Source organism: Peromyscus eremicus, chromosome 4 (genome assembly GCF_949786415.1).
Source record: "Peromyscus eremicus chromosome 4, PerEre_H2_v1, whole genome shotgun sequence".
Lineage (NCBI taxonomy): Eukaryota > Metazoa > Chordata > Mammalia > Rodentia > Cricetidae > Peromyscus > Peromyscus eremicus.
In genome coordinates, this window is record NC_081419.1 from 37,648,809 (window position 1) to 37,675,962 (window position 27,154).

Below are 27,154 nucleotides of genomic sequence, written 5' to 3' on the forward strand. Positions count from 1 at the left end.
TCTCTGTGTAGACCAGGCTGACCTCCAACTCACAGAGATCCTCTGCTTCTTGAGTGCTAGGATTAAAAGTGTGCATGCACCACCACCACCACTGCCCAGCTAAGCTTTTTTTTTTTTTTTTTTCCTTTCAGTATTTTGATGGAGCTGCCTTCAATCTGTAGATCTCCTTGGGTGATCTGGCTATTTTAATGGTATTTATTCTGACCCATGAACATAGGACATCATTTCATTTGGGGGATAGTTCCTCTAATCTCTTAGAATAAATGTCCTGTATTTTCACTGTGGAGATTTCCAAAGCTATTTAAATTCATTGCTAGGTAGTATTTTTTTTTATAGTTTTGTAGTTATTGTAAATAAGGTTATTTTTGTGATTTTATTCTGGATAATTTATTGCTGGATAGTAAGTATGAATGCAGCTGATTTTTCTATGAGCTTCTTTCCTGTACTTTATACTAGGTTCACTACCATTCCAAGAGGTTTGGGGAGGAGCTTTTGGATTTTCTCTACATACATTCATGTCATCTGCAAACTACCAGTTTATGCCTCCTTTTCAAGTTGGAAAACTTTATTATATTTCTTTGGCCTTGTTGCTCCAGCGTGGGCTTTGAGGGCTGTGTTGACGGAGAGGGGTGAGTGAAAGTGGGCACCTTTTCCTTATTCCCTGTCTTAGAAACCTTCTTTAGGTGCGGCATGTCATGGCTATTGACTTTATACGTTGAACCATTTGCATTTCTGGCTTCAGTGTCACTTGACAATGCTATACTATTCTTTCTAATGTGCTGCTGGATCCAAGTTGCTAGTATTTTTTGAAGATTTTTATTTTGTTTTGTGTGCTTGAGTGTTTTGCCTACATATATGTCTGTGTACCACATGCATGCTTGGTGCCTGCAGGAGCCAGAAGAGGGTCTTGAATTCCTGTAACAGGAGTTACAGGTGCTTGTGAGCTGCCAAGTGTGTTCCAGGAACCAATCCTGGGTCCCTTGCAAGAGTAGCAAGCATTCTTACTCACTGAGCCATCTCTCGGCTCCATCTGCTAGCATTTTTGCATCTAGGTTCACTGGTGATATTCACCTGTGGTTTCCTCTTTTTGGTGTGTCATTTAGCATTCTTAGTGTTAGTCTAACACTGGCTTTTTAGAGTGAATTCCAAAGAAATTCTCTCCTGTAAATCGGTCTAAACCATTTTAGAATCTCTGGGGTAACTCAGTAGTAGAGCCATCTTAGATATTGTTTGTCTATTTAGAAATTTCACACAAGTATACAATGTTCTGTGAATAGGCCTTTATTTAGTGAGGAAGGGCCTCTTCATTGCTGGCTCTGTCTCATTAACAACTATTGGCCAGTCTCTGTACCTCCAAAAATTCAATCTTGCTAAAGGTTAACGTGTCAAAAGTTTGTTGATTTTAGGTCCTCAAATTTTGGTCCACAGTTCATGATAATCCTTTATAATCTGTTCAGTTTCTTGGGTATCAGTTGTATTGACACCATTCTTGTCTCTCATTTTATTTAAGTCACTTGTTGTTACTTTAGCTAAGAGTTTGTCAATTGTATTGTCTTAGAAAAGGGGACTCCTCATTTAATTACCCGTTTACACCTTTAAAAGTCTCTATGTGTGCTGATCTTTATTTTCTCTCCTATTATTCCAGGTTTGGTTTCTATTGCTCTCCTAGTTAGCTGAGGTAGTTGACAGATCATACAGTTGATGCTCTGATTTAGTGGTGTACATGGTAGCTGCTGTATGCATCTCTCCTACTGCTGCTTTTGGCTTGCCTCAGAGGTGTGGATATGTTTCCAATTTCATTATTATATTTTTTAATTTTTTTTTGAGATAGGGTTTCTCTGTGTAGTCCTGCTGTCCTGGAACTCACTCTATAGACTAGGCTAGCCTTGAACTCAGCAGTCTGCCTCTCTCAGAGAACCACTATGCCTCTTGAGTGCTAGGATTAAAGGTGTACATCACCATTACCCAGCCATTTTCATTAATTTTAAGAAAATTTAAAATTTTTCTTCATAATCTTTTCACGTTTATACTTTTTGCTCAGAGCATATTGTTGGGTTTTCATGAAGTTATATAGTTTACAAAGTTTTCTTATTATTAATATCTACTTTTATCACAATATAGTAAGAAATGATAATTGACTTGATTTCAATTGTTCTAATATTTGTAGAGAATTACAGTCTCAGGCTCTCACATTTGTAGAATAGAGTGCATAATACCTGAATATTGTCTTACAGATTGGTGATACTTTAAAGCACTGAGCACAGTACTAGGGGCATGTGAAGTAACAAACAACAGAACAGCTAGCCAATTATATTGATTATATCAAGATATATCAAAAATGTGTTCATGAAAGGGGATAGTTGTTACAACTACCTTTATAAGCCCCTTCCCTTATTAAACACTGGTTGCTATTTTTATCCTTTGTGAAAATACATATGTATATGGTTTAAAGCTGAAATATTTTGAAAGTAGTCTTTTTTCACCTAAAAGACAAATTATAAACAGAAACCATAAGGTGAATATTTTACTCATGTTCTTCAAAATAAACAGTAATTTTCTCTCACAATGAGAGCATAAAAAAACTGTCATTCAGAATATATGAAGTGATTATACACATTAGGTCCTTAATAAAGTAGTCAAATATTTTCATTCGAATCTATTATGCTCATGATTTTGTTTTTTAAGGTAATCATTGAGTATTTTACTTATTCATGCATTCAAAAATATTACTAGTATATAAATAGTGCCTAGTGCTGAAAGTCTGAGTTTTACTAAGAACAAAGTTGTAAAATATTCCTTTACATGGTGTGAATATATGTCACTGTGATTGGTTTAATAAAGAAGCTGACTGGTCTATAGCTAGGCAGGATAAGGTTAGGTAGGAGAACCAGACTAAGAGAATGCTGGGAAGAAGGAGGAGAGTCTGAAGGAGACTCGAAGAGAAGCAAGATGAACTTGCCATACCAAAAAAAAAAGAAAAGAAAAAGAAAGGTATCACCACATGGCAGAGCATAAGTAAAAAATATGGGTTAATTTAAAATGTAAGAGCTAGTTAGTAACAAGCCTGAGCTATCAGCCAAGCATTTATAATTAATAATACATCTCTGTGTGGTTATTTGGGAGTGGCTGCTGGGACACAGAGAAAGTCTGCCTGCACAAAGTAGCATTAACAGTTTTACACAATTACATACAATGCTGTATTTAAAAAGAGAAAGAGATGAGTTTAAGTCTTGGAAGTGGTGTGCATGATTTGAAGATAAAAATGGCATTTCATGCTAACAAAATTGCATGTTCAGAGATTCCTGTGCAATCAGAAATAGGCATTTAAAACTGAACTGAAGGTACATTAGCAGGGCTGGAGGAAAGGTCAAGAATATTGTGTCCACAGAAGAACAAGAGGGGTAGTTAAGGGCCAAACTCAGAGTCCTTCGGGCCGGGTCTTAGGATTAGAATATATTCTAAAATCAAGAGACTCCATCATGTAGATTTAAGGAAGTAGCATGCCAAGATATTTACTTTGGAAAGAACATATTTGAGTATTATTATTAGAAGGGACAGATGTGAGATTACATTTTAGTGACAATGATGAGAAATGGAGTCAAAGACTTTTAAAAAGAAAAACTACAGGACTTATTACTCCTAAGAGAGTGTAGAGGAGTAAGTAGAATCTATCCCGATCTCCCTAGGGTTTCTTAGAAGTACAACTAGATAGATAACAGGTAGGGAGTGAGTGGAGTCCTGAGTGAATGTGTATTGTTGACAGGGACATGGCCATATCAAAGACCAATGCCTCAGCCCCTTAGGAGGGACAAAGTCTTCCCCAGGTAAGATTCAGAGTGATGGCAAAGACTTCCTTGGATCCATGTGCAAATATGTGGACAGTATGTGAAAAAGCTGTCACCATAGCTTTCTTCCCCAAATGCTGACAGCCTGAACATACTGCACTGTACAGGTACTGCATCTACCTGGATTAGCTAAACCTGACTCCTTGTTCAGCTGTATGAGACAACGCGGCCTCTTTGTTTATCTTTATGTAATAATCCCACTGCCCAGTTCAGCTGTATATAATAAACAGACTGAGCACAGACTGGGGTGCTGTGGCTCCTCCATCAGAGAGCCCAGACCACTGGATCTCAGCTTGTTGGTATGTATGTCCGTGAGTCTGTCCTTTTTCATTCCCTCAAAGCCCCAGTTAGGTCAGTACCTGAAGCCATGCAGGATGTGGCACCCCGAAAGGAACTAAGACAGTGAACACCGGACTACAGGGAACTTCCAGTACTCAGATGAGAGATGCTCCTGAGAGGAGCAAACAACTGAAGGAGGATAAACATAAAGGAAAGGAGGGGGTAAAGTTCTAAGTGTCAGCTGTAAACTATGGGACAAGTAGAGGTGCTTTGGGGGAGATTACGGAAAAGCACAGGAATGGACAGAGACATTGCTTCTTCAGCAGTTCTTGGCCTGTATTAGGAAGGGTGCTCTTGCTTTCCAGGCAGTGGGGTGATGAATTTGGCTACTTGAAAAGAAAAAGGAAAAGGAAGGAAGGAAGAATCAAGGGGGAAATACATGGCCAAGGGACCTAAGCATGTTGCTGGGTGTTTTTTGTTTATTTGTTTGGTTGGTTTGGGTTTTTTGGTTTTTTTGTTTTTTTTTTTTTCCCTTTCCATTGAACTGCTTTCATGTTACACTTGGCCGAAAACAAGCAGCACACAGTTGAGGGATGTGCAGTCGTGAAGCCCAGGGTGAGCTGCAGGCCCGCCTGCTTGGCCAGCTGTGTGTGCTGGAGCAGACACCGGGCAAGGTGACCCTGTCCAGCAGCCCGCACTTCGAGCCTGTCTGGCCAGAGCCCGGGACTACGAGCCCAGAAGCAATGAAGTCCAGGGTGCCACAGCAGCCTTGGTGCATTGGGGGCAAGAAAATGGTCAGTTGCTGAAGAGTGGAATCATTTAGGAAAAGGCAGACAGCCAAAGGGGGGAAAATCTTGGTGGCTTTAAATGTCAGCTTTTTGTCTGGTTGGTTGGTTGGTTGGGTTTGGTTTTAAGAACCCAATGCAAATAATCCAGCAGCCATTTTTCTGATGTGTTTGTAAGTGTGTCCATGCTGGTAGAAGCAGCTGAGAGAGATGCCTCCTGGCCTAAGCTTTTCATCCAGTGGTTTGGTCACATCCTCCCATATCTGTTTATACCGAGTCTCTCAATTTTTGTTTTGGTTTTGTCTTATTTTGTTGATGGGGGTGGCGTAGAAGCCCACAGAGGCTATCTAGTGAGACCTTACTCATGGTCAGAGAATCTGAGCTTGCTTTACACAGCAGGGCTGTGTAAAGAGATGATTTGGCCACGGGCATATTAACCAGGTGTTTGGAAGGGTCTACACTTGGCTGTAAGGTGTGCTTTTATCTTACAAGAGGTTTTTTGCCTCTCCCCTTGGCATATTATAAAAAGCCCTTTTGAATAAAGCTCTGGGCTGGTGGATATTGACTCAGGCCCTCCTGAAGCTATCCTGTGTCTCTATCTTTCTCCTCGTTTTCTAGATCTATCTTTCTATCTGATATTTTCTCATTCCTCTCTCCTCCACCCAAGAACCCTTGGATAGTAGGAACAGGTAGGAACTGGTCTCCCAGTCTCCTATAGGGTGGGGTGCACTTCTCTAACCTCCTGGAGTCCCAGTGGGCTCTGTTAAATTATTCTGGGTGGTTACAGCCCTGCAATTTAGATAGGACAATTGGGGAATTAGTTAGGACCCACCCTCTGGATATTTGGACCCACAATAATGATCACATGGATGTGCCCAATCTTATATATCCCAGAAAAAGCAGAAGCTTATGCTCTTGTTAATGCTGCATGAACATCCTTCCTGCAACTTTATTAATCCCTTGAATTGCTAACCATCCTCTTGTGTTTCTGTTGGGTAGAGAGGCTGCTAGGATCTTCCTTCTTGTCATCCTTACAGTCCAGTGTCCAGCACTGCAGTGAACTCCCCTAGACTAAATGTGAGGATGTATCCTGAACATTTAAGAAATAAGGAAGGAGGGATGTAGGGAGCCAGTAGAGTCCTGAGTGAATCTGTGTTGTTGACAGGGGCACCACAATGTCAAGGACCAATGCCTCAGAGCCATGGAATGGGCAAAGCTGCCTTGGGTAATGCTCAGAGGGATGACAAAGCCTTCCTTGGGTCCAAATGGGAATGCTGACAGTGTCTACAGCAAATATCCACCACTTTCTCCCTCCAGATGTACACAGTCTGAAGTCCACTACCTACAGAGACTGCTCCTGCTTAGATTAGCTAAACTAGTCTCCTTGTTTAGCTGTTTACAATAACTTTGCCTCTTTGTTTATCTGTATGTAATAATCCCATCTCCTTGTCCAGCTGTATATAATAACCCTGCCTCCTTGTTTATCTGTATGTAATAATCCCACCTCCTTCTCCAGATGTATACAATAACCCTGCCTCCTTGTTTATCTGTATGTAATAATCCCACCTCCTTGTCCAGCTGTATACAATAACCCTGCCTTCCCATTCAATGGTATTTAATAAACACACTGAGCTTCTAGGTGCTGCAGCTTCTCCATCTGAGAGCCTAGGTCACCTGATCACAGCTTTTCTATGTGTTTATCATTTCATTCCATCAGCTTCCCAAGTCAGGGTCCCAAATTCCAAGCCATGTAAGGACAAGATACTAATAGCTAATTGAAACAAAGCCCTCGAGGAGGATGAATTTTGGAAGGAGGTGTCTGGGAGGCAGAGAGGGTCCCGTTATTTCATGACCTTGCTTTTGAATCTCCTTAGAGACATGTGCTGAGGCAGGAGAAGGACAAGACGGAGGTTTGCTGGTCCTTGCTGACATTATCGTTATGGGTAGCATTTTTTAGGAGGGACTATGAAATAAAAAGAAATTGTACTTACAGCTTGCTTACAGTTAAGCCTTGAAAAATTCCAAGATATAATTCCCAGGTAAAGGATGGTGAGCTGAAAAGGATTTGTAAAAGAAATGGCAAAAGAGATCATATTAGTATGATAGTCTAGAAACCAGTAGAAGAGAAGAATCTTTTCAAAAAGGAAGCAAAAGTGTCTATGGATACTCATTTATACGTGCACAACTGTGAACTGCTGGAGTGACTTTCAGACAAATGAAGGCAGTGAAAACACTATTGAGAATTTAAACCAGGTTTCTGATTTTAGACACAATGGAACATCAAGGACCAATGTAACCCTTCCACTGTAAACACCTAGAAAGCTGTGTGTGTGTGTGTGTGTGTGTGTGTGCGCGCGCGCGCGCGCATGTGCACACATGCGCGTGGGCACTCGCACTCTCTCAATATGAACCCATGTTATCACACACTGGTGACCTGAGAGAACATGCCTGGTCACTGAAGAGAAAGAAACAAGCTGGGTGAATCATGATGCCGTGGATTTCTGCAGTGAGATGGTCTAAACCCTGCAACAGAGAAGAAGTTTTCAAATCCTAATAGACTTGAGGAGGCAGAGGTGAGCAGAGAGGGTTAAGGACAGAAATTATGAAGCAAACGTTTATTAGCTGGGAGCAAGGCTCTGGGACTTGGTTTGCGGACCTTCCTTCCTCCTGCCCTTCCTTCCCACTTCCTCTCCTTCTGTCCCTTCTCCTACTTCTCCTGCTTTTTTCTTCTCCCTTTCCTTCATTATGGCATTACCATATACACATATACTTGATCATATTCACTACCTACATATGGTTCTTTATGAGCCTTTGCTGAATTCTGGGAGTTGTGTATATCAAGAAAATAGTACGTGCCCCCTGGGGGTGAGCAGTTATTTGAGTTTATATGGAGATGGGAAATATTTGATTTCTTACTGGTCAGCATGGCAAGTTTTTGTTGTTCACCACACCTAATCAGCAGAGACCCCAGAAGTTTATGCTTTACTCAAATGGCTAGCATTCAGTAAAATAAAAACTACTCAGGCAGCGAACCCTATCAAATCTTAAAAGCAAACCACAATTTTATCCATAAGTTTCAACACTGATTAGAGGCAGGACCAACACTAATTACAAAGGATGCGGAGGAGACTGGAGAGATGGCTCAGCAGTTAGAAGGGGTGACTAGTCCTCCAGAGGACCAGGATTTAACTCCCAGCTCCCCCAAGGCTGCTTACAATCATCTGTAATAGGGGATCCAGCATCCTCTTCTGACCACCATGGACAACAGACATACACATAGTATGTAGATATACATGGAAGAAAAATAAAAAGAATAAGGGGCTGGAGAGGTGGCTCAGTGCTTAAGAGCACTGGCTCCTCTTCCAGAGGACCTGAGTTCAATTCCCAGCACCCACATTGCAGCTCACAACTGTCAGTAACTATAGGTCCAGGGGATCCAACACCATCACACAGACAAAACACTAATGCATATAAAATAAAATCTTTGAAAAAAGAAAAGAAAAACTTCAGGTATCAAAATAGGCAGAATTTTCTTGCCAGGTGTTGGTGGTGTACCCCTTTAATCTTAGAACTTGGGATGCAGAAACAGGCAGATCTTTGTGATTTCGAGGCCAGCCTGGTCTACAAATGAGTTCCAGGAAAGTCAGGGATACACAAAAAAACCTTGTCTCCAAAAAATAAAAACAACAACAAGAACAAATATCTAGAAATGCAAAAAAACATAACATTCTGGATGTCTTTTATGAATTCAAAAAGCACTAAAAACACCAAGAATCAGAAAATATTGACCAATATACTGGATAAAAATTAGAAAATAGAAAAAGTATTAAGATTATTTCTAGGGAACTTGAAAGCAGATGTAATGAGTGCTATAACTTCCCAAGGTTTAAAAAATACAAACACAATGAGAAAAGAAAGATTAAAGAATCGTTGAAGTTTTTAAGAGATTAAAAACTATAGTCTGTGAAATGGGAATTTCATCAGATGAGATGGAAGATTAAAAAAAAAAAGAGTAGTGAAAGAAAAACTATGTAAAATGCACCAAAAGAACTACTACCCAGGCGCTGGAGAGAGGCTTGGAGGTTAGGAGAGCACCACTCTCGCAGAGGATCCAAGTTCTCTTCCCAGTCCCCAGCCAGGCAGCTTTATAACCACCTGTAGCTCCACCTCCAGGCACAAGGGGAGCCTCTGGCTGCCTTGGGCATCTGCACTCACGTGTACACATCCATATGAGCACATATGTAATTTAAAAATCATAAAATGTTAAAAAGACAAACATGAATTGTTTCAAAAGACCTGTACCATAGAAAATGTATTTAAAAAGTTATTCAAGAGGGAAAAATATTACAAAGAAAATTATATATTGATACATTAAATGTAGCTAAAGATTAGGTATGGTAAATATTATTGTAGACTGAGAGAAATTAAACTACAAATTATAGAGGAACCACCAAGAGTGTAATTCTGAATCTCTTAAAGTAGAGCTAAAATAGGATAAAGGTGCTCAATTCAAAAGAGAAGTAAAAAGTAAAGACAAAGAATAAGCAGGTGATACGTTTTTAAAAAGTAAGATACAGGGTTAACTGCAACAATATTTATATATGTTAAAGATAAGTTACATAAACACTACAAAAGGCAGAGACTGTCAAACAAACATAAGCAAGACCAACCATGAACTATCTAAAAAAGCTCACCTTAACAATAAGCACAAATATCAACCAAAAATGCAAAACAACTCAAGGTAAACCACACAACTACCAAATATAAACACTCATGTCAAGAAATTTGGCAACATGAATGAAATGTATAAATGCCTAGATGACACAAATTACCAAAAGGGACTCTGGAAGACTAGAAATCTGACTGGCCTAATATCTGCTCAGTTAATTACTCAATTATTTAGAAGTTCAGAGAGGACATTTCAGGCCCAGATAATTACATTAGTCAGTTCTGTCAATCTTTAGAGGAATAAAGAGTCTTAGAAGTACAACATATCTGATGAGAACCGCCTGTCTAGGCTGTGTGAACAGAGTCCACTGACTTCATAGAGAACCCAAGCAAAATAGTTTTTCATTTGTGTATATGAATTGTACAAAATAATGGGTCTCATTGTGGAATTCCCAAACATGTCTAATGTCCTTTGATGATATTTATATGACTCTTTAGGCCCTTATCCTCTTCTCCTCCAAAGCAAAATCTTGAGGTAGTAGTATGGTCCCAGTGAGATCACATACAGTCCTGTGTTTGAACACACCAAAGAGATTGTCAGCATGGCTCCTCTGGGGCTGTGGAAATGGGGTTTTTATTTCCAGAGCTGCCAATGCACCAATGTGAAAGATGAAAAATCTAAACAGCCATCGGAATGAAAAGAAACTCGTAGAGTCTCAGGACAGGCTGCAATAGCATGTCTTAACTGAGCATCACATCAAAAATATTAATATAAATGATACTTCTCAGGCATATAAATGATACTTGCCAGGCATAATGACACATGCCTGTAATCCCAGCACTCAGGAGGCAGAGGCAGGAGGATCACTGAGTTCAAGGCCAACCTGGTCTACAAAGCGAGTTCCAGGGCAGCCAGGGCTAACCCTGTCTTAAAAAACCAAAAATAAATAAATAAAATATAAAGATACTTCTTTAATTAAATGATTGAGCAATAAGTTACAGTAAGTTGCCTCTGTGGAGTCTTGTTTTTACTATTATTATGCAGTATGTCTCCCCCTTACATTTATATTTGAATAAAAATATGCAGATCTGTTTTTTTTAAAAGACAAAATTCTTTGCAGTATGGCATCTTGGAGACTGGGAATTTTAATTTCTCCATTTGTTGAGATGTAGGATTTTTTTTCCAGCTTCAAGAGAATATTTAAATATGATAAAGTCTATGTACTAACTGCCCCTTTATCAACAGTGTTTACTATTTTCTTTGTTTCCATCTGGGAGAGTTTGACAAAAGTGAACTTCTCATTGATGTATCCAGATTTAGGATCTCCTATGTTGCAGGTTCACGCAACATTATAACTCTATAAATGACTAAAGAACTCTGGTACACCAGTGACAGTCTTTTCCTGTGCTTTATTTGTGTGTGTGTGACTTGTTTTGCTCATTCTTTAGAACATTAGGTATAATGGCACACTTTAGAAAATGTGTAAATACTACCCTGAAAACCCCCATGTATTTAAATATTGAAGTGGAAAGTAGTCTTTGTGCCCACTTGGCACCTTACTAAATAATTCAGCTGGCTTTCCCTTATTTAAAAAAAAAAAAAAGCAGTGTGTGGGGGTGGGGGACATCTTTAAAAACTTGCTTTGATGGAGAATGAAAGAGCCTTGGTGTAAAAAACAAAGGTTGTATAGAAAGTAAACAACTGGCTTTCTCCTGAGTGGCTAGATTATTTTATGCTTTGAAAGAGCTAAGAACATATTGCTTTCTTCAGATGTTAGTACAGAAATGTTTTCATCAATTAACATTTGCTAAGAAAAATTTTTGTGTGTGCTGCTTTTCAAATGGAATGATAGCTAAAATGGCTGTCTAAGGACTGTTCCAAGGCCTTTTTTCCCCCTTTAATGTCTTAGAGCATAATAATTATGGCATGCCAGTTAGGAAGCATGGTAGAAAACAAAACCAAAAAAAAAAAAAAAAAAAGTTACTTGCGAGAAAATTTTGCTGTAGGTTGCTTCAAATTAAATGAAAAGAACATCACCCACAAATCATGCTAGTTTCCTCCTTCAGAGTTTGACCCAATATGTACACCCTAGGGTAGGAACATGGGGAGAAACAGCAGAAGGTTGGGCACAGGGGGCTGTTTCAGAGGCCCCAGAGCTAGCACAGCATCCTCTGCCTGAGGCTGCTCCCTCACTCCAGCTCCATCTTCTTCACCGGCACCAAAGCCATCACCGTCCTGTGAGGATCTACTCAAGCCTCACTTAATCATCAGTGATGTTTGGGTGATATGCTTGCTTCCCCTTTGCAGGTGAGGAAACAGATCCAAGCTGATTCAACTGCAAAAGGACATGAGGGAGGCAACCCCAGGCTGTCTTCTCCATGGCCCACATACCCAGCCTCTGCCCACTCGGAAGGAACACGCTTCTCAGGTGAGGGTGTCTGAACAGGAAACTGGCGGGGCACTTTCCCTCTGTTAACCCTCGGTGGTTTCCTTTTCTTTTCTTTTCTTTTCTTTCTTTCTTTCTTTCTTTCTTTCTTTCTTTCTTTCTTTCTTCCTTCCTTCCTTCCTTCCTTCCTTCCTTCCTTCCTTCCTTTCTTTCTTTCTTTTTTTCTAGTTCTTTGTTTTTATTTTTTGAGATGGGGTCTCTCTGCGTAGCATAGGCTATCCATAACTCACTATGACATAGTGACTATGCACAGATTGGCCTCAAACTTAAGTGTCTCTTGCCTCAGCCTCCACAGTGCTGGGAATTATAGGCTTGTCCAACTTTGCTCACAAATTTTAGTGCAGTTATGCTTTACTAAAGATTAGTTATTATGCCAGGCACTGGTGGCATATGCCTTTAATCCCAGCATTTGGGAGGCAGACGCAGGCGAATCTCTGTGAGTTCGTGGCCAGTCCGGTCTACAAAGAGAGTTCCAGGACAGCCAGTACAGTTACACAGAGAAACTCTGTCTCGAAAAACCAAAAAATAAAAATAAAAAAATAAATAAATAAAATTTAGTTACAATACTTTCTCCCATCTTCTCTCAGATCCCCTCCTTCAGACCCTTCCCTTGTCCCCATCCACTCTCAAATTGATAAATTTTTCTTTATTATTGTTATATACATTATATACAAATACAACCTGCTGAGTATGTTTTGTTTTGCTGTTTGTGTTTATATGGTTTTAGAGTTGACTACTTTGCCTTGGATAACCAGTTAGGGGGACTATTTCTCCCTTTCTCTGCATAACTAGTTGCCTATAGTTTTTTGTCTAGAAGTGGGACCCCACAAAATTTTAATTTCATTGTTTTCGTTTATGTGTAAATGTGTATGCCACTGTGTGCATGTGCACAGTGGTCAGGAGAGGGTGTCAGACCCCTTGAAGCTGGAGCTCTGGACAGCTGTGGGTCACCTGACATGGGTGCCTGGAAGAAAACTTGGGTCCTCTGCAAGAGCAGCAAGTACTCTTAACTACTGAGCCATCTGCCCAGGCCCTGTTTTGTTTGGAGTAAACATGCTCCTGTGTAAGGATAAAGCCACAGAGTTACAGAAAGGAGGGCAGGACACGGGCAAAAGTGTCAGGTATATCTTGGACAAAGGAAAAAGGAAGGAGTTGAGATGAAGAGAGCTTATGCAGAAAATAGAAAACCGTGAAAATAGACTCGAGGGCTATAGTAACGTGATCAGCATGCTTGCTAAAGCAAAAACCACACAGTTAGAGTCGGGTCATGCAGTATTTCATTTGACACACTAATTAACCTGGGCCCAGAAATGGTTTTAGTCTGGCCAATCCATTTAAAGATCAGTAAATACAGGGTCAGAAAGATGAAATGCTTTGTCTGAGATCCCAAAAAGTGAGACTAGCCCATCAGGACGTAGCCAGACTGCCTGGCTTGGGGTTCGGTGCTCTTCACCAGCTATATAAAACACAACTTAGCAGCTTTAAGCACACAAGTACTCTAAGTTACAACTCAATTTCTAGAACACAAAAATAATCTGAAGACCAAATATAAAAAGTAACAATTTATCCTCCTCTCGAGAGCCGAATAGTACTGTGTAGAAGCATCCACAAAGTAGTCGTTTAGTGATATATGGAGGAGAGTTCTTAGGATCTTTGCATAATTGTTTTCTAATGTAGTTCTTCATTTCATCCTTTTTTTTTTTTTTTTTTTTTTGAGATAGCATCTATCTCTGTAGGCCTAGGCTGGTCTCAAACTTGCCACCTAACACACTGTGCTAGGGTAACAGAGATGAGCCATCTCCAATAATTTAATTCTTACAAACATTTCAGATTTTATACTATTTTAGTCACAGAAACCTTAATCGGACATCTATAAACATGCAGCAAACAGGAACATCACTAATATTTATTTCATTCATCAGCAAGTTCAAAAAGATTGGGCGGAAGGTCTGAGGTACCGGTTATTTGGGCAGTTTTAATTTATAATCTCTAACATTCCTCCTAGTCCCGAAGCTGTGTAATTTAAAAAACCAAATAATCGAATAATATCAAATTAGAATATCTGATGTAAACATATGTGACCACGACAAACATGGTGTATTCCTACAATAAGACTGACAAGGCCGGTCCTTCTTAATGCACAGATGAGATTGAGGAGAAGCTGAGGAAGCTGATTAGACCAGTGTGGCCTTTCAAAGCAGAGGTGAGCTACTGTCAAGCCTGCTGCAGACCAACAGCAGGAAGAGGAAACCGATGGGTATGAAGTGGGACCTGGGCCTTAACCCCTCAAGTCCAGTAGCATCCCTGTGCTGAAGTTCAGACGTCAGTCACACAACGCTGCAAAGTTAGTAACTAATGCTTGGAAGAAGTAGGGCTGTTTAGAGAGCCTCATTCCACGGACAGGTGACAGAGGCCAAGCAAATTGTAGATGACTTTTCCAAAGCCACACACTAAGTCATTGGAAACAGGATTTTAAGATCGGGATTTGTTTATTTATTTTTACTTTTATCTGCATTTATTTTGTGCCGAATTTATTCCCATGCCATAGGTTTTTGTTCCTTCAGCTTCTTCTGGGATATCTTTTTCTTCTGAGCAACCTCCCCTTCTAGCTTTCGAAGAGTTTGTTCCTTTTCAACATGGCCGGGGAATCATGTGTATGGGTTAATCCCGCCACGAGCTCTGTAAATTCGTCGGGCATCTTAGGTGCTGTGTTCACTGGGTGTGTTCAATGACTAGAGAACCCACATCTAACCCCTTCAGTTCAGCATTACTCTGCATTTTTAAGCATGTGCGGCCAAAATTCAGCACTCTTTTTAGTCCACTGGCCCTGTGTCCAGCCTCGCTGTTTGGTCTGGGTACACCTACCCACTCCACCATTATACCTCTGGAACGACACACAATGCTCCTTTAAAGTGACATCTTTTAGATACTTGGTGGCTTTTCGGATATGGTACCCTTGATAGCCTGGGCAGTTTCTTGTGTGTTCTTAAAGTGAACAGGAAGATTTGAACCTCTTGATTCACAGATTTTGTAGGATTTTCTGGGCCAAGAGAGTAGTGACCATCTTCACAGGTCACCTCAGGCCACTTACAGGAAGAGGCAATGCCAGGGCTCCTAGGAGAATTCCTAAAATGAGGATTTCTATTTGGCCATAAATGCACTAATGTTGTGTGGGGTCAGGGTCTCACTTTTGTCATCTCTCTTCTGTGCAGAAATCTTCTGGCTTGCTTCATTGTGTATTTTTGTTGTTTCTGTTTCACATTTACAACGTGAGGATGAGTCCAAAGACGACCACTTTCCCCAGCAGCACCGAAGACACCTTGACTGTCCTCAGGAGGGAATGTGCACTGTGATGATGAGTGATGGGTGAACTGGAGATTCACCTGGGACTGTGTGAGGGCGAGAGATCTCAGTGTCCATCAAGACAAACAGAAAGCAAAAGAGTAAAATCAGAGTTTAGTTTACTGGAGACTTATCTCAAGTTCCTGGGACTCACAAAAGAGAAAATCAGGAAAAAAAAAAAAAAACCTAGAAAATGAAAACATGAAAATAAAAGTTTATCTACAGATATTCCAATAAAGCTGAGGTGTTTAAATGTCCTAGTTAACTTCAGCTATCAACTTGATAGAACCCACAGTCACCTAGGAAGAGGGAACCGCAAATGAAAAAAATGCCTAGATCAGACTGACTTGTGTCTGTGTTTATGAGGTATATTCTTAATTGGTAATAAATGTGGGAGGGTACAGATCACTGTGGGTGGTGCCATCCCTACGCAGGTGAGCCTGGACTTATAAGAAGGGTGGCTGAGCAAGCTAGAAGGAGCAAGCCAGTAAGCAGCACTCCTCCATGATTTCTGCTTCAAGCACCTACCTCGAATTCTTGCCTTGGCTTCTCTGGATGATAAACCATAACTTTTAAGATGAAATAAACTCTTGTCTCACCAAGTTGATTTTGGTTAGTGTTTTATCACAGCAACAAGAAGCAAGCTAGAACACCAAACATGCCCCACCACACAAGCCCATTATTAAACACAACAACATGATTTCTAAAGCACTTACTGTAAATTCTTTAAAGCTAATGTCATCCTACTATTATATAAATTGGAAAGTGCAAATATAGAAAAATAAACACATAGGAAAATATATATTATTGATAAGTCTAACAATGTTGATAATTCACAGAAACTTTAGGGAGACTTTGTGATAGAGACTGTTCGTTATCTTGTAAATCTTGGTAGGATATCAGGTATCAGGAGGGTTCTCCACCCAAGATTAGCTTCTCTCCCATACCTGCTTTAATGAACATAAACAGCTAAAACAGAAGCAGACATGGAAAAGTTACAATATCGGCTTCATATTCATATTCCCCATTAAGATGCCAAAATTTAAATTCTATTCACCGATTATGCAATGTTCGTAGTTTAATATTTTTCTCTAGTAAATTCCTAGATTTCCTGATGTGAATCAGTTTTCTTTGGTATTTTTTAATGTTTAATAAATAAGACCTAAATCCCGTGAAATGTCATTTGGAGGCTTTTCAATCATGACAAAATTACTTCCAGATTTACTGTGTTCATGTAAGAGAATTTTAAAGTTGTGTTTGTCATTATTGAGAAGGTTTTATTTATAATAGCTTTATTGAGTCATAATTTTATTCAACAAAAATGTATCTATTATAACTATATAGTTTGTTTTGTTTTTTTTTTTAAAGAAAAATACCTTTTACAGACATCACCATTCTCCAGTTTGGGTATATTTCTCTCCCTAGAAAACCTTCCCTCATAACTCCTGCTCAGTCCTTCCATACCAGGCCAAGGGTAATCACTGATGATATATTTTAAACTCTGTGGAAGTTTTATGTAATAGACATCATACCACATGTGTCCTTTCTACATGGCTTTGCTTCCTCTTAACATGTTTTAGAGGTTTATCCATCTAGCATGTATCTATAGCTCATACTTTTTTATAGCAGAATAGTATTCTACTATGCCAATAATCATTTGAGGGATCCTTGGGTTATCTCCAGGTTTTCACTCTAGTAATTTCTATTATTACTTTTCATGTATCTGCTTATATAACATAGATTTTCCTGAAGTAGAATTGAAAGGTCACATGATAAACTTACATTTATGTTTTTAAGAAACCATCACATCATTTTTCAAAGTAGTTTTGCCATTTTACTTTCTAATCAGAAGTTTATAACCACTCTCCAGTACTCCATTGTGGTTTTAATTATGATTTCCCTGATGCTGAGAATATCTTCATGTGCTTACTGGTCACTTGAATACTGGACTAGTGATATGTTTATTAAAATACTTTCTACTTAAAATGATGATTTTGTTTTTACGTGTGTGTGTCTTTGCATTGTGTCCCGGTGCCTGTGCCCTCAGAACCTGATCTGTCACATCACCTGGAGCTGGAGTCACAGACAGCTGTGAGCTACCTCATACCAGTGCTGGAAAGTAAACGGGTCCTCCACAAGAGCAGTCAGTGCTCTAACCACTAGGCCTTCTCTCCAGCCTCTACCCTCCCATTTTCCAGTTGAGTTGCTTGGCTTATTCTTGATGTGCCCACCCTTCCCACAGTCCTGCATTTGTCTTTTCATTCTTACTGGTCTGTTGCTGTCTTCTGAAGGGAGAGTGATGTCATTTTGATAAAACCTAATTTATTAACTTCTTTTTTTTAATAGCTCACGATTTTGGAGACATATCCAGGAAAGCTTTGCCAAAATCAAGATCACAAAGATTTTCTACTCTCCTGTCAGAAGCCTTACAATTCCCAGCTCTCACATGTAGGTGTGTGGTGGATATTGCATTTTTTTCTGTCCAGTGTGAGTTAATTGGGCTCATTGTTGTGCATATGGACAGTCAATATCATCACCTCAAAAGCATTTCTTGAAAAGGTTCTCCTCATTGATCTGCCTTGGCATCTTTGTTGAAAGGAACTGACCACAATGTAAGGGCTAATTTTTGGACCTGCTTTCCCATTGATCTACAGGGCATCATGCCAATATTGTATTTATTGTTGCAGCTTTATAGTAAGATTTACAATTAAATATTGTAATTACTCTGTTCTTTCCACAGAAATTGGTTTTGGGAGTCTTGTTTCTCTGTGTTCCCATTTTAAGATGATCAATTGCTACAACAATGCTTGCTGGGATTTTGACAGGGATCATATTGAATCTATAGACTCAAATTGACTTTGAAAATGTTTCATAAATATTGCATTTTTATTGTTGTGAATAATAATGTTGTGAGTGGAATTTTCTGTTGATTTTGTTGATTTTTGTTGATTAGTTCTAGTGCATGCATGTGTACTCCTTAGAATCTTTTATAGACAGGACCATGGCATATGCGAACAAAGGTAGGTAGCTTTAGTTTCTTTCCCTTTCCAACCTATATGCCTTTGGATCTTGTTATTCCCTCCTCATTACACTGGGTAGAATGTGCAGCACAGTGCTGAACAGTAAGGATGCCTGTGAATGTCCTTGTTCAGTTCTCTAACTCAGTTACTAAGTCCCTTTTTCTTTGCTTTCAAGATGAGATGCACACACTGTGTCTCAGTTTTAGGGGAACCAAGTTAGTCTTTCATCATAAACACAGTGTTGGCCATGGGTTTTCACACATGTTCCTTATGATATGAAGGGAGTTCCCTTCTACTGCTAATTTACTGAGCATTTTATTATAAATTGATGTGTTTTTCTTATCACTGGCTTTTCTGCATCCATTCACTGCCTCCCCCCCTTTTAAAAATTTACCAAACTAAAGGAAACCAGGGCAGTTTCTGACTCCTGGTCTATGGCAATGCAGTGTGCTAGCAATGCTGTTCATTTATTCTCCCTGCCCACCTTCACAGGTGTGCAAAGCTGTAACAAGCTACACAGGGGCCCTGGGAGGACAAAGTCGGGAGAGCAGGTGTGCAGAGGAAATGGTGACCCAGGGAGAGAATAAGAGCTAGGCCCCATGTCAGAAGACAGGGTGGAAAGAGCTCTTGCATGTGACTGACTTCTCCCTGCTCAGTCTCATCAGGATGAAGCAGAGAGAGAGAGAGAGAGAGCCCTAGAGTTAGGAATATAAGGGGTCTTAATTTTCTGATTATTTACTTTAGGAAAAACTTCAAAGAGCCTTTTGTAACAGCACATTCCTATGTAGTAATCATCTGTAATCACTTCATGGTTAATGATCATTTGATATCCCAGGATGACACTGGGTAAAGAGCTATATGTTAATCAACTTTCAGTTGCCACAATGAATATTTAACATCATCAGCTTCTAAAGAGAAAAAAAAATTTTTTGGCTCATATTTTTAGTCCACAGAGGTCTGGCCCCATTGCCTTGGGGCCTGGGCCAGCGTCTTGGTGGGAAGCACAGGAGGAGGCCAGGAAGCTAGGAAAGTTAGAAGACTGGAACTCCACAACTCTATGACCCCTTTCAACGGCATGTGATCACCACCGGGCAACAGTGGCCCTCTGGGGACCAGGCCTTAACAGAGGGGCCTTGGGGGCAATAGTCCAGATCCAAACCTCAGCACTCTGCTTTCCAAAGGGGGCTGCTGAGCGGTTCCCTGCCCTTGTCTGATTGTCCTTTCTTGCTCTGATGTCACACAAAGCTGGTTGCTCTGTGGGTTGTATTAGCACATTCTCAATATAGGTCCATCTATGAGGATGGTCGCAATTAGTTTTGAAGGACAGTTTTGCTAGACACAGCATCTTTGCTTCGCATTTTTTGAGTATTTTAATATATATATACATATATATACATATATATATACATATATATATATATATATATATATATATATATATATATATATATCCTATTTAACATTTTGTGTCATGGCACAAGTGCAGAGGTCAGAAGAATTCCTTCCAGGAATTGGGTCCCTCCTCCCACTGTGAGTTCGAGGCATTGAAGTCAGGCCATCAGACTTGGCAGCAGGTAACCTCACTGCTGAGCCATCTCAGAAGCCTGGCATGTTCATTTTTGTTTAGCTGCCTACATGAAGGTCTCTAAGGGGAAAAGAGGACCTTAGTTTGCTGGTGCCTCTGTTGAGCTGGGTCTCCCCACCATTGCTCACAGAACCAGAAGGCTCATATTCAAGTGGCTCATTGAAGAAGGAGGAGGAGGAGGAGGAGGAGGAGGAGGAGGAGGAGGAGGAGGAGGAGGAGGAGAAGAAGAAGAAGAAGAAGAAGAAGAAGAAGAAGAAGAAGAAGAAGAAGAAGAAGAAGAAGAAGAAGAAAAAGAAGGAGGAGGAGGAGGGGGAGGAGGAGGAGGAGGAGGAGGAGGAGAAGAAGAATTGGAGCTGGGCATGGTGGCACATGCCTTTAATCCCAGCATTCGAGAGGCAGAAGCAAGTGGATCTCTGTGAGTTCAAGGCCAGCCTGGTCTACAAATTGAGTTCCAGGAGAGCCAGGGCTGTGTGTGTGTATGTCTGGAGCAGAGCTGGAATGTGCATGTGAGTTCTGGTGCTTGCAGGGACCAGAGGACTGACCCCTTGGAGCCAGAGTTACTGTTCATTGTTTAGGGTTAGACAAGGGTGCTGGGAACTGAACTCAGGTCCTCTGTGAGAGCAGTAAATGCTCTTAACCACTGAGCTAGCTCTCCAGCCCCGAAGTGGTATTTCGAGGTAACAAATGGGGGTGTCCTTCAATAGCAGTTGAGGCAACATCAGGGCCAAGGCAGCTTGCTTGCTGTCTAAGTTCTGTATTGCCAGAAGACTCTGGCTGATGCCATTACAGTCACAGGTAAACAGCCTTAAATTAGGACTCCATAAGGTTGTTTCCAGGAGGGGACAAAGGCTCATGAGTCATGCACAGCTTCAAAGGCTGTGGGGATAGGTCTAGGAAGTATGATCATCACACACAACAGATGTCTGTTACACATACCAAATGTCTGACGGCTTTCTGATTTGTGAAATTATTCAGTTCTAATGATCTTATCTTGTTTTGAGAGACAGCATCACTTTGGAGCTTCATATGAAGACACAATTTAAGTGACTCTTTATTCTAACATCTTGGCAAAGTTGCATTCCAATCGCTTTCCCTATAAACAGAGTTCTACAGCCTTTGTTGTGAAGAAGGCACACAAATCCATTTCTTTTCATGCACGTTTCCACTAATGTTCCCATGTTTCCAGGGCTTTGCTGTCTTTGAAGGCTACAGAGGAGAAATCTCTACTCTGCACAGATTCTCATTTTCCACATTGAATATTTAATTTCATGTTTTTCTAATTACCTCCCGACATTACTGATTCCTATCTGTCATAGCTGGAAATCAGCTTCCTGTAAGGACTATAATGATTAATGAACACATGCTTCTCTTACTGTGCGGCATACTTCTGGGGCTCTAGGCACTCCAAGGGATAGTCTTGGACATGCCAGGGAACATATCCTCTTGGGGAGAATGTTCACACAGAAACAACTACACCAGGAGGTAAAATGTCAAGTGCCACAATAATATTCGAAGGCAGAGGGCGGCCTGAGGTTGGTGGTTGGGGACAGGGTTTGGAAACCGGGTTGGGTCTTTAGGGTGGTGAAGGATTTGCGTGTTTCAGACAACGTGGCTGAAAGTGAGGCATAGATGATCCTGAACCGCCTGAGCTATTTCTGAACCCTAGCCATTGTCGCGGGGCTCAGCACTGCTGTGCTTTTCCTCATTGTGTAAACAGGTCTGTTTTTCCTGCTTGTGTAAACAGGCCTCTTCAATGATAGAAGCTACCAGCGCTGGTGTATTTTCAGTTTCTGTTTTCACTGCTCCTACCTACTGTACAGATATCGGAGAGAGACATCTTCTAGTCCTTCTTTTCTATGCCCATATTTCAAAAGGAAATTTTTCACTAATCATCTGGAGCTAACATGAAAACGATAAACACTGTAGAGTACCGCCATCTTCCCAGCCTTTGCAAGGGTCAGGTCCACTTTCTGCACTGGGGCTGGAGAGTTCCTTGGGGTTCTGCTGTTCACTTCTGATCCTGGGGTATCACCCAACCTCTTCATTCTTTGTAAACCTTGTCCACCGTCAGCCTAAGTAGAGGCCCCCTCTTTCTACCAAGGCTACCCTTCAGCCAGACCTAAAATGTTTGCACACAGCTCCCTCTGCTCAAGTAGGCCATTTGCATTTCTATGGTTCCTCAGGCTAGCTGACAAAGGTTCCCTCCCCTAGGAGGGCCTGGAATTGGGGGTGTCTCAGCTTCCTTTCTATTGCTGTTATAAAATACCTGACACAAGCACCTGAGGAGGAAAGGGGTGACTCTGGCGCACAGTCCCAGGTTATAGCCCAAACACAGGGAAGTCACAGCAGCAGGTGCTCCACACAGCTGCCATGACACCCAGTCAGGGAGCAGAGAACACAAGGGATGCTCGGCTCCCCTTTCCATTTCCTGCAGGGTCCAGCCCCAGAAATGGGTGCAGATTCCATCCAAGGTAGGTAGGTCTTCCCACATCCTTACAGGAAGCTGACTTCCAACCATGGCAACTATGTTTTTCTGGGATTCCTGAGTGTTCAGAGCAGGGCAGGGGTCTCTGATTTTGGTGCCTTCTCTTGGGCTCTTTTCCTTCTGTTGGTTTGTCTTGCCCAAGTTGTGACAGTTTTTGTTTTATCTTACTATATTTTATTCTGTTATATTTTTTAAAAAATGAATGAATGAATGAATGAATGAATGAAAACCTAGCCACTAGGATAAAGATAACAACTGAATTATCACTTATACCTGCTGGGAGCAGGAAAATCAGTTTTCCTCCAATGGGGTGACACTGAGTATATCAACCACTTCAGGGCAGATCTCATGTCCAGGAGTTGTTGACCACACATAACAGACTCCACAGTATTTTTGTATGCTTTTATTTGGTTGGCTTTTGTCTGTTGGTTTGGTTTGGTTTTTGGGGGGTGTTTCATTGGTTTGGGAGGGTTTTGTTGTATTGGTTTTTCAAGAAAGTTGGGTAGGTAGGGAGGAGGAGAGGATTTGGAATGACTTGGGGGAGGGGAAGAATATGACCAAAATATATTTAAATAGAAAAATTGTTTTAAACAAAAAATATTTTAAAAAATAATTAAGCCCTATAATCAGCATGTCAGGGATAGCCATGATTTATTGCTTATTGATGATGTAACATTGGTCAGTTTACTGAAGCTCTTATTGCCTCATGTTTCTCATTTTAAATGTGAGAAGACTCTGAATATAAGTCTTCTAGTGAATAAATTTATTCACATAAAAATTAAAAACTTTAAAAAAATCTGTTTATATATCTATATATATATCTATATATCTATATAAACTCCCTTCCCAAGTGATTACAAATCCTGCCAAGTTTTAAGCAAAGTTGTGTTTTTGTTTGTTTGTTTTGAGACAGAGCCTCATGTAACCAAGGCTGGCCTGAAACTTGCCATGTACACAAAGATGAGGATAAACTTCTGACCCCACCACCTCTGGTACCCAAGTGCTGCACTTATACGCATGTACCCCACTCCGGTCCAAAAGACATTGTTATATGAAAGAACTTAGTCAGCCAAATGAGCTGCGATTTTGTGGACAGACAGAACCATCTTCAGAACAATTTCAAGGGTCAAAGCATCTGGGATGAAAAAGTGGAGCTCTCCATCAGTACTGCTTCTTGGTGAAAGGAAAGGCCAGCAGATAAAGAGGAAGGATAAGCAAAAACGGTTCCATAAAAGGCCAGATATTTGGGAGTCTAAGAGAGAAACTTGGGAGGAGAGGGTATAGAAGGGAATCTGAGAAGGCACCAAGGACAGAGAAAAATCCTGTTGGCAAGAGTACTGTGTGTTTAATTAGCACAGCTGGAGTATGAGCATAAAAGAGGGTCAGGGCACTTCTCAATAGGGGCTGATGGAGCAAAGGTGTGAAAATTGAGACTGGGGTTTAAGAAAGGTGAGTCGAAGGGCCTCTTGCTGGATCCCCAGAGTGGATGGAGTCCTATGTAGGATCCCTTGCAGAACGGAGGGATTCTCATACAGTGCAGACTTGCTATCAGAACGAGGCAGAGGTAAGAGGGGCTCTCTAGAAGGCTCCTGGGTTATCACCACCCTGATGGCGAAAGGAATGTAGGAGCCAGGTAGGTTCTGAGTAGCATCAACTTTTAGTGGAACAAAGGGTTTTCTTAGCTTTAACCAGCAATGCTTAGCAATAAAACTTTAGCCAGGCAGTGGTGGCGCATGCCTTTAGTCCCAGCTCTCGGGAGGCAGAGCCAGGTGGATCTCTGTGAGTTCGAGGCCAGCCTGGTCTCCAAAGCAAGTTCCAGGAAAGGCGCAAAACTACACAGAGAAACCCTGTCTCGAAAAACCAAAAAAAAAAAAAAAAACTTCAAAAATTTTTTTCCACTAAATATAACAAGAATAAAAAAATAATGTTGAATGACAACTGATTTAGGGACATTCATTATTCCTGCTGGGTTTCAGCCAAATTTTAATCACTGACAATGGATATGACATGTAAATTACACACATAAAAACAATATGAAAATACTTGTCAGATACATGTTTTGAGAAAAATACAAAAGAAAATGATTATTAGGGTAGAAATAATATTGGTTCTTTTTTCCTTTTTTCTACAAAGGAAAAAAGTGAGACACCCATTTTTGCTTTTGATTAGGCAAAACTTTCATTCATTTCTTAAAATTTTACTTAAAATTTAAAAAGAAATTGGTATCTTGACTAGACATTTAAAATGTCCTATTTATTAACCTTCAGATTTTTACCTTTTCCTATTCTCCTATGACCAAACACACATTAAGCAAACAAACAAACAAACAACAACAAAACCAAAAAAAAAAAAACCTCAAAAGCAGCCAATTTCCTAATGACAAGCCATGAGCTATCTCCAACCTTACTGCTTGCTGCTTCCACCCTAATTCTAAAATATTTAAGTGATATATTCACATTTATCCATTTTGTTCCACAGTTCAACCCTGCATAGGACTGTCAATTAAATCCAAGTTTAAAGTAAGTACCAAGGAGATTTTTTTCCCCCAAGCAAGGTGCCATATTAACATTTCTTAGGATATATTTTATAATGCAAAAACCAACAGCAAAACAAACCATCCACTTATAATTCAGAATGTAAGTTAGATACATAGAGCTTGCACACACAGTCATCTGCTTCCTTCAACAAAATATTTGCAATTTCAAACTTCCTATCAGCTTTTCCCGCACAATATGAGAAAAAAATTAATACAGTCCCTTATTTTGAGAGGAAGTAGCATAAACATAATTTTTTAACTAAATAGGATATTATGAAAATAACAAAGTCACCAAAAGTAGGAAGATGAATATATCAGTGGCTATGTGCTAGAGTGAGGATCTTTTAAACATATGTTTAAAAGTAGTATCATGTCTATAAGTTCCAGATTAATGGGTAGTATCTAATTATGAACACCACTCATCAAAAATAATTAGTACAAGCAAACTAGCACAAAATGACTTAAATGAATGTAGAGCACTCATTACTAAAGGTCAGGATTTTGCGTGAGTACTGATTCCATGTCCCAATTCATCATTTCTTTATCAAACTCAGAGATAATCTGGAAAGTAGTCAGAAAATAAAAATCCATCATTTGTAACCTATTTCTTCTTTTCTTTTGCAAAAATCATCGGGATTGATTCTGGCACTGCTCCAGCCCGTGAAATACTGGAAAGAGCGTGCACCTGCCACGCTCAGTGCAGAAAGCACACAGGACAAGAGGGAGGAGGGAGCAGAGATCAGTGACTCGCTGCTTTGGGAAGCATAGAACTCATTCTGCTGTGGGTCGATCCCTTTGCACAATCCCATCCAGTTTCTTTACCAAAATACCACGCGCAAGAAATCCTGTTTCCCTTGGGAGGGGTCATAGGCTTGAAGAACCAAAAAAAAAAAAAAAAAATCTGAGGAAATACTCGGCTCAGGGAAGGGGGAGTGGTTGGAAGAATTCAAGTGGCCCTGTGACGTCAGGAAGAAGCAGAGATTTAAGGAATGGAGTGGAACTCACCGGGCTGCACAGATGTCATAGGTCAAAGGGCATAGCCTTGCAGGCTCCCCAGGTGCAGGAAAAATGAACCGCCCACTCCTGAGCTCTCAGTGTTAAGCAGAAGTCCAGGGGCTCAGTTGTTTCTGCCTTCGACGCCAGGGACAAGCCCTACCATGCACAGTCTTGGCAGTAGTCACAAGCCGGACCCGCCCGATTTCAGAGCGCTAGCTCGGGAATCCCCTAATACTCCTTCCCCCCACCCCCTCCCGCGCCGGAGGCCACAGACACCTTCATCTTCGCTCCCCACCTTCTCCTGGCCCTCTCGCTCTTAACAGCATCGGTCTCCATGGCGACCTGAAACCGCAGCTCCCATTGGCTCGTTCAATATGAGGGCCGGGCCAATGGGGAGGGCCGGCCCTCTCCTTCCGCCCAATGGGGCGGGCGCGCAGCCTGTCTAGGGACGGCGGCGTGCTGACGTTCCCGGGTGCCGGCACTGGCCGGGCGGGCGGGCGGGCGGGCTGGCGGCGGGGCGGCGGCCTCCGAGCAGTCTGAGTGGCTCCGGGGCTGGGTGCGCGTGGACGCTGGCCGCGGCGGCGGCGGCACTATGGGCACGGGGTAAAGGCGAGCTGCCGCCGCCACCAGGGTGGTGGGAGAGCCTCTTCGGGGGAGGGGGCGGGTGGGGAGGGAGGGGCGGGCAGCGGCGCGGTTGCCGCACTTCGGCCAGTTTGCTCCGGTGCCGCAGCGGCGACCCTTCGGCGCGGATGTCCCTGGCTCCTGGAGCGACGATGACCTCCGCCTGAGCTGGAAAGTAAGTGCGCGGCGCTGGCGGGGAGGGCGCGGGGCTCCGGGGCACGAGCTGCCCGGAGCGCGCCGAGCCGGGACCTGGCGACGGCCGGGCGCCCCCCGCGGCTCCCTGGCTCCGGTGGCTCCGTCCCCGCCGCGTGCTCCGCCATCCCGCCCGCCTCTCCCCTCCCCCTCGGCGGCGCACAACTTTGCCCCGCACCGCTCGGGGCGGCCGCTTCTCCGGCACCGCGCCACCGCTTCCCGAACTTGAGCCCCGCGGCTCCCGCGCGCCGTCGCGCCGGGGGCCGGCCGTCTGTCGCTCCGTCCCTCGTTCCTCAGAAGCAACCGCTTACCGCTGCCTCCCACGCCCGCCCCGCGTGTCGCTCCGGCCCTTG

The 27,154-nt window shown here is 41.7% G+C and overlaps 2 protein-coding genes and 1 pseudogene across 17 annotated transcripts in view; 1 reads left to right on the plus strand and 2 right to left on the minus strand.

The window, feature by feature from the left end:
- Ccdc148 (coiled-coil domain containing 148) overlaps positions 1 to 26,320 on the minus strand; it is a 277,459-nt gene extending 251,139 nt beyond the window's left edge. For 2 of the 4 annotated variants that reach the window (XM_059260489.1, XM_059260488.1), the window contains exons 1-2: positions 25,998 to 26,320; positions 6,901 to 6,963 (exon numbers count right to left, since the gene is read on the minus strand). Coding sequence is in view for 2 of the 4 variants with exons in the window: in XM_059260487.1 (XP_059116470.1) it covers positions 25,998 to 26,016 (19 nt within the window). In the remaining 2 variants the exon portion in view is untranslated. The remainder of the gene's footprint in view (positions 1 to 6,900; positions 6,964 to 25,997) is intronic. The other 2 variants (XM_059260487.1, XM_059260486.1) reach the window with 1 other exon arrangement.
- LOC131909783 (large ribosomal subunit protein uL22-like) lies at positions 14,540 to 15,933 on the minus strand (annotated as a pseudogene).
- A 349-nt stretch (positions 26,321 to 26,669) lies between the features above and the next one.
- The window catches only part of Pkp4 (plakophilin 4), a 225,997-nt gene continuing 225,512 nt past the window's right edge, over positions 26,670 to 27,154 (plus strand). For all 13 annotated transcript variants that reach the window (XR_009378791.1, XM_059260491.1, XM_059260493.1 and 10 more), the window contains exon 1: positions 26,670 to 26,784. The gene's annotated coding sequence lies outside the window, so the exon portion shown is untranslated. The remainder of the gene's footprint in view (positions 26,785 to 27,154) is intronic.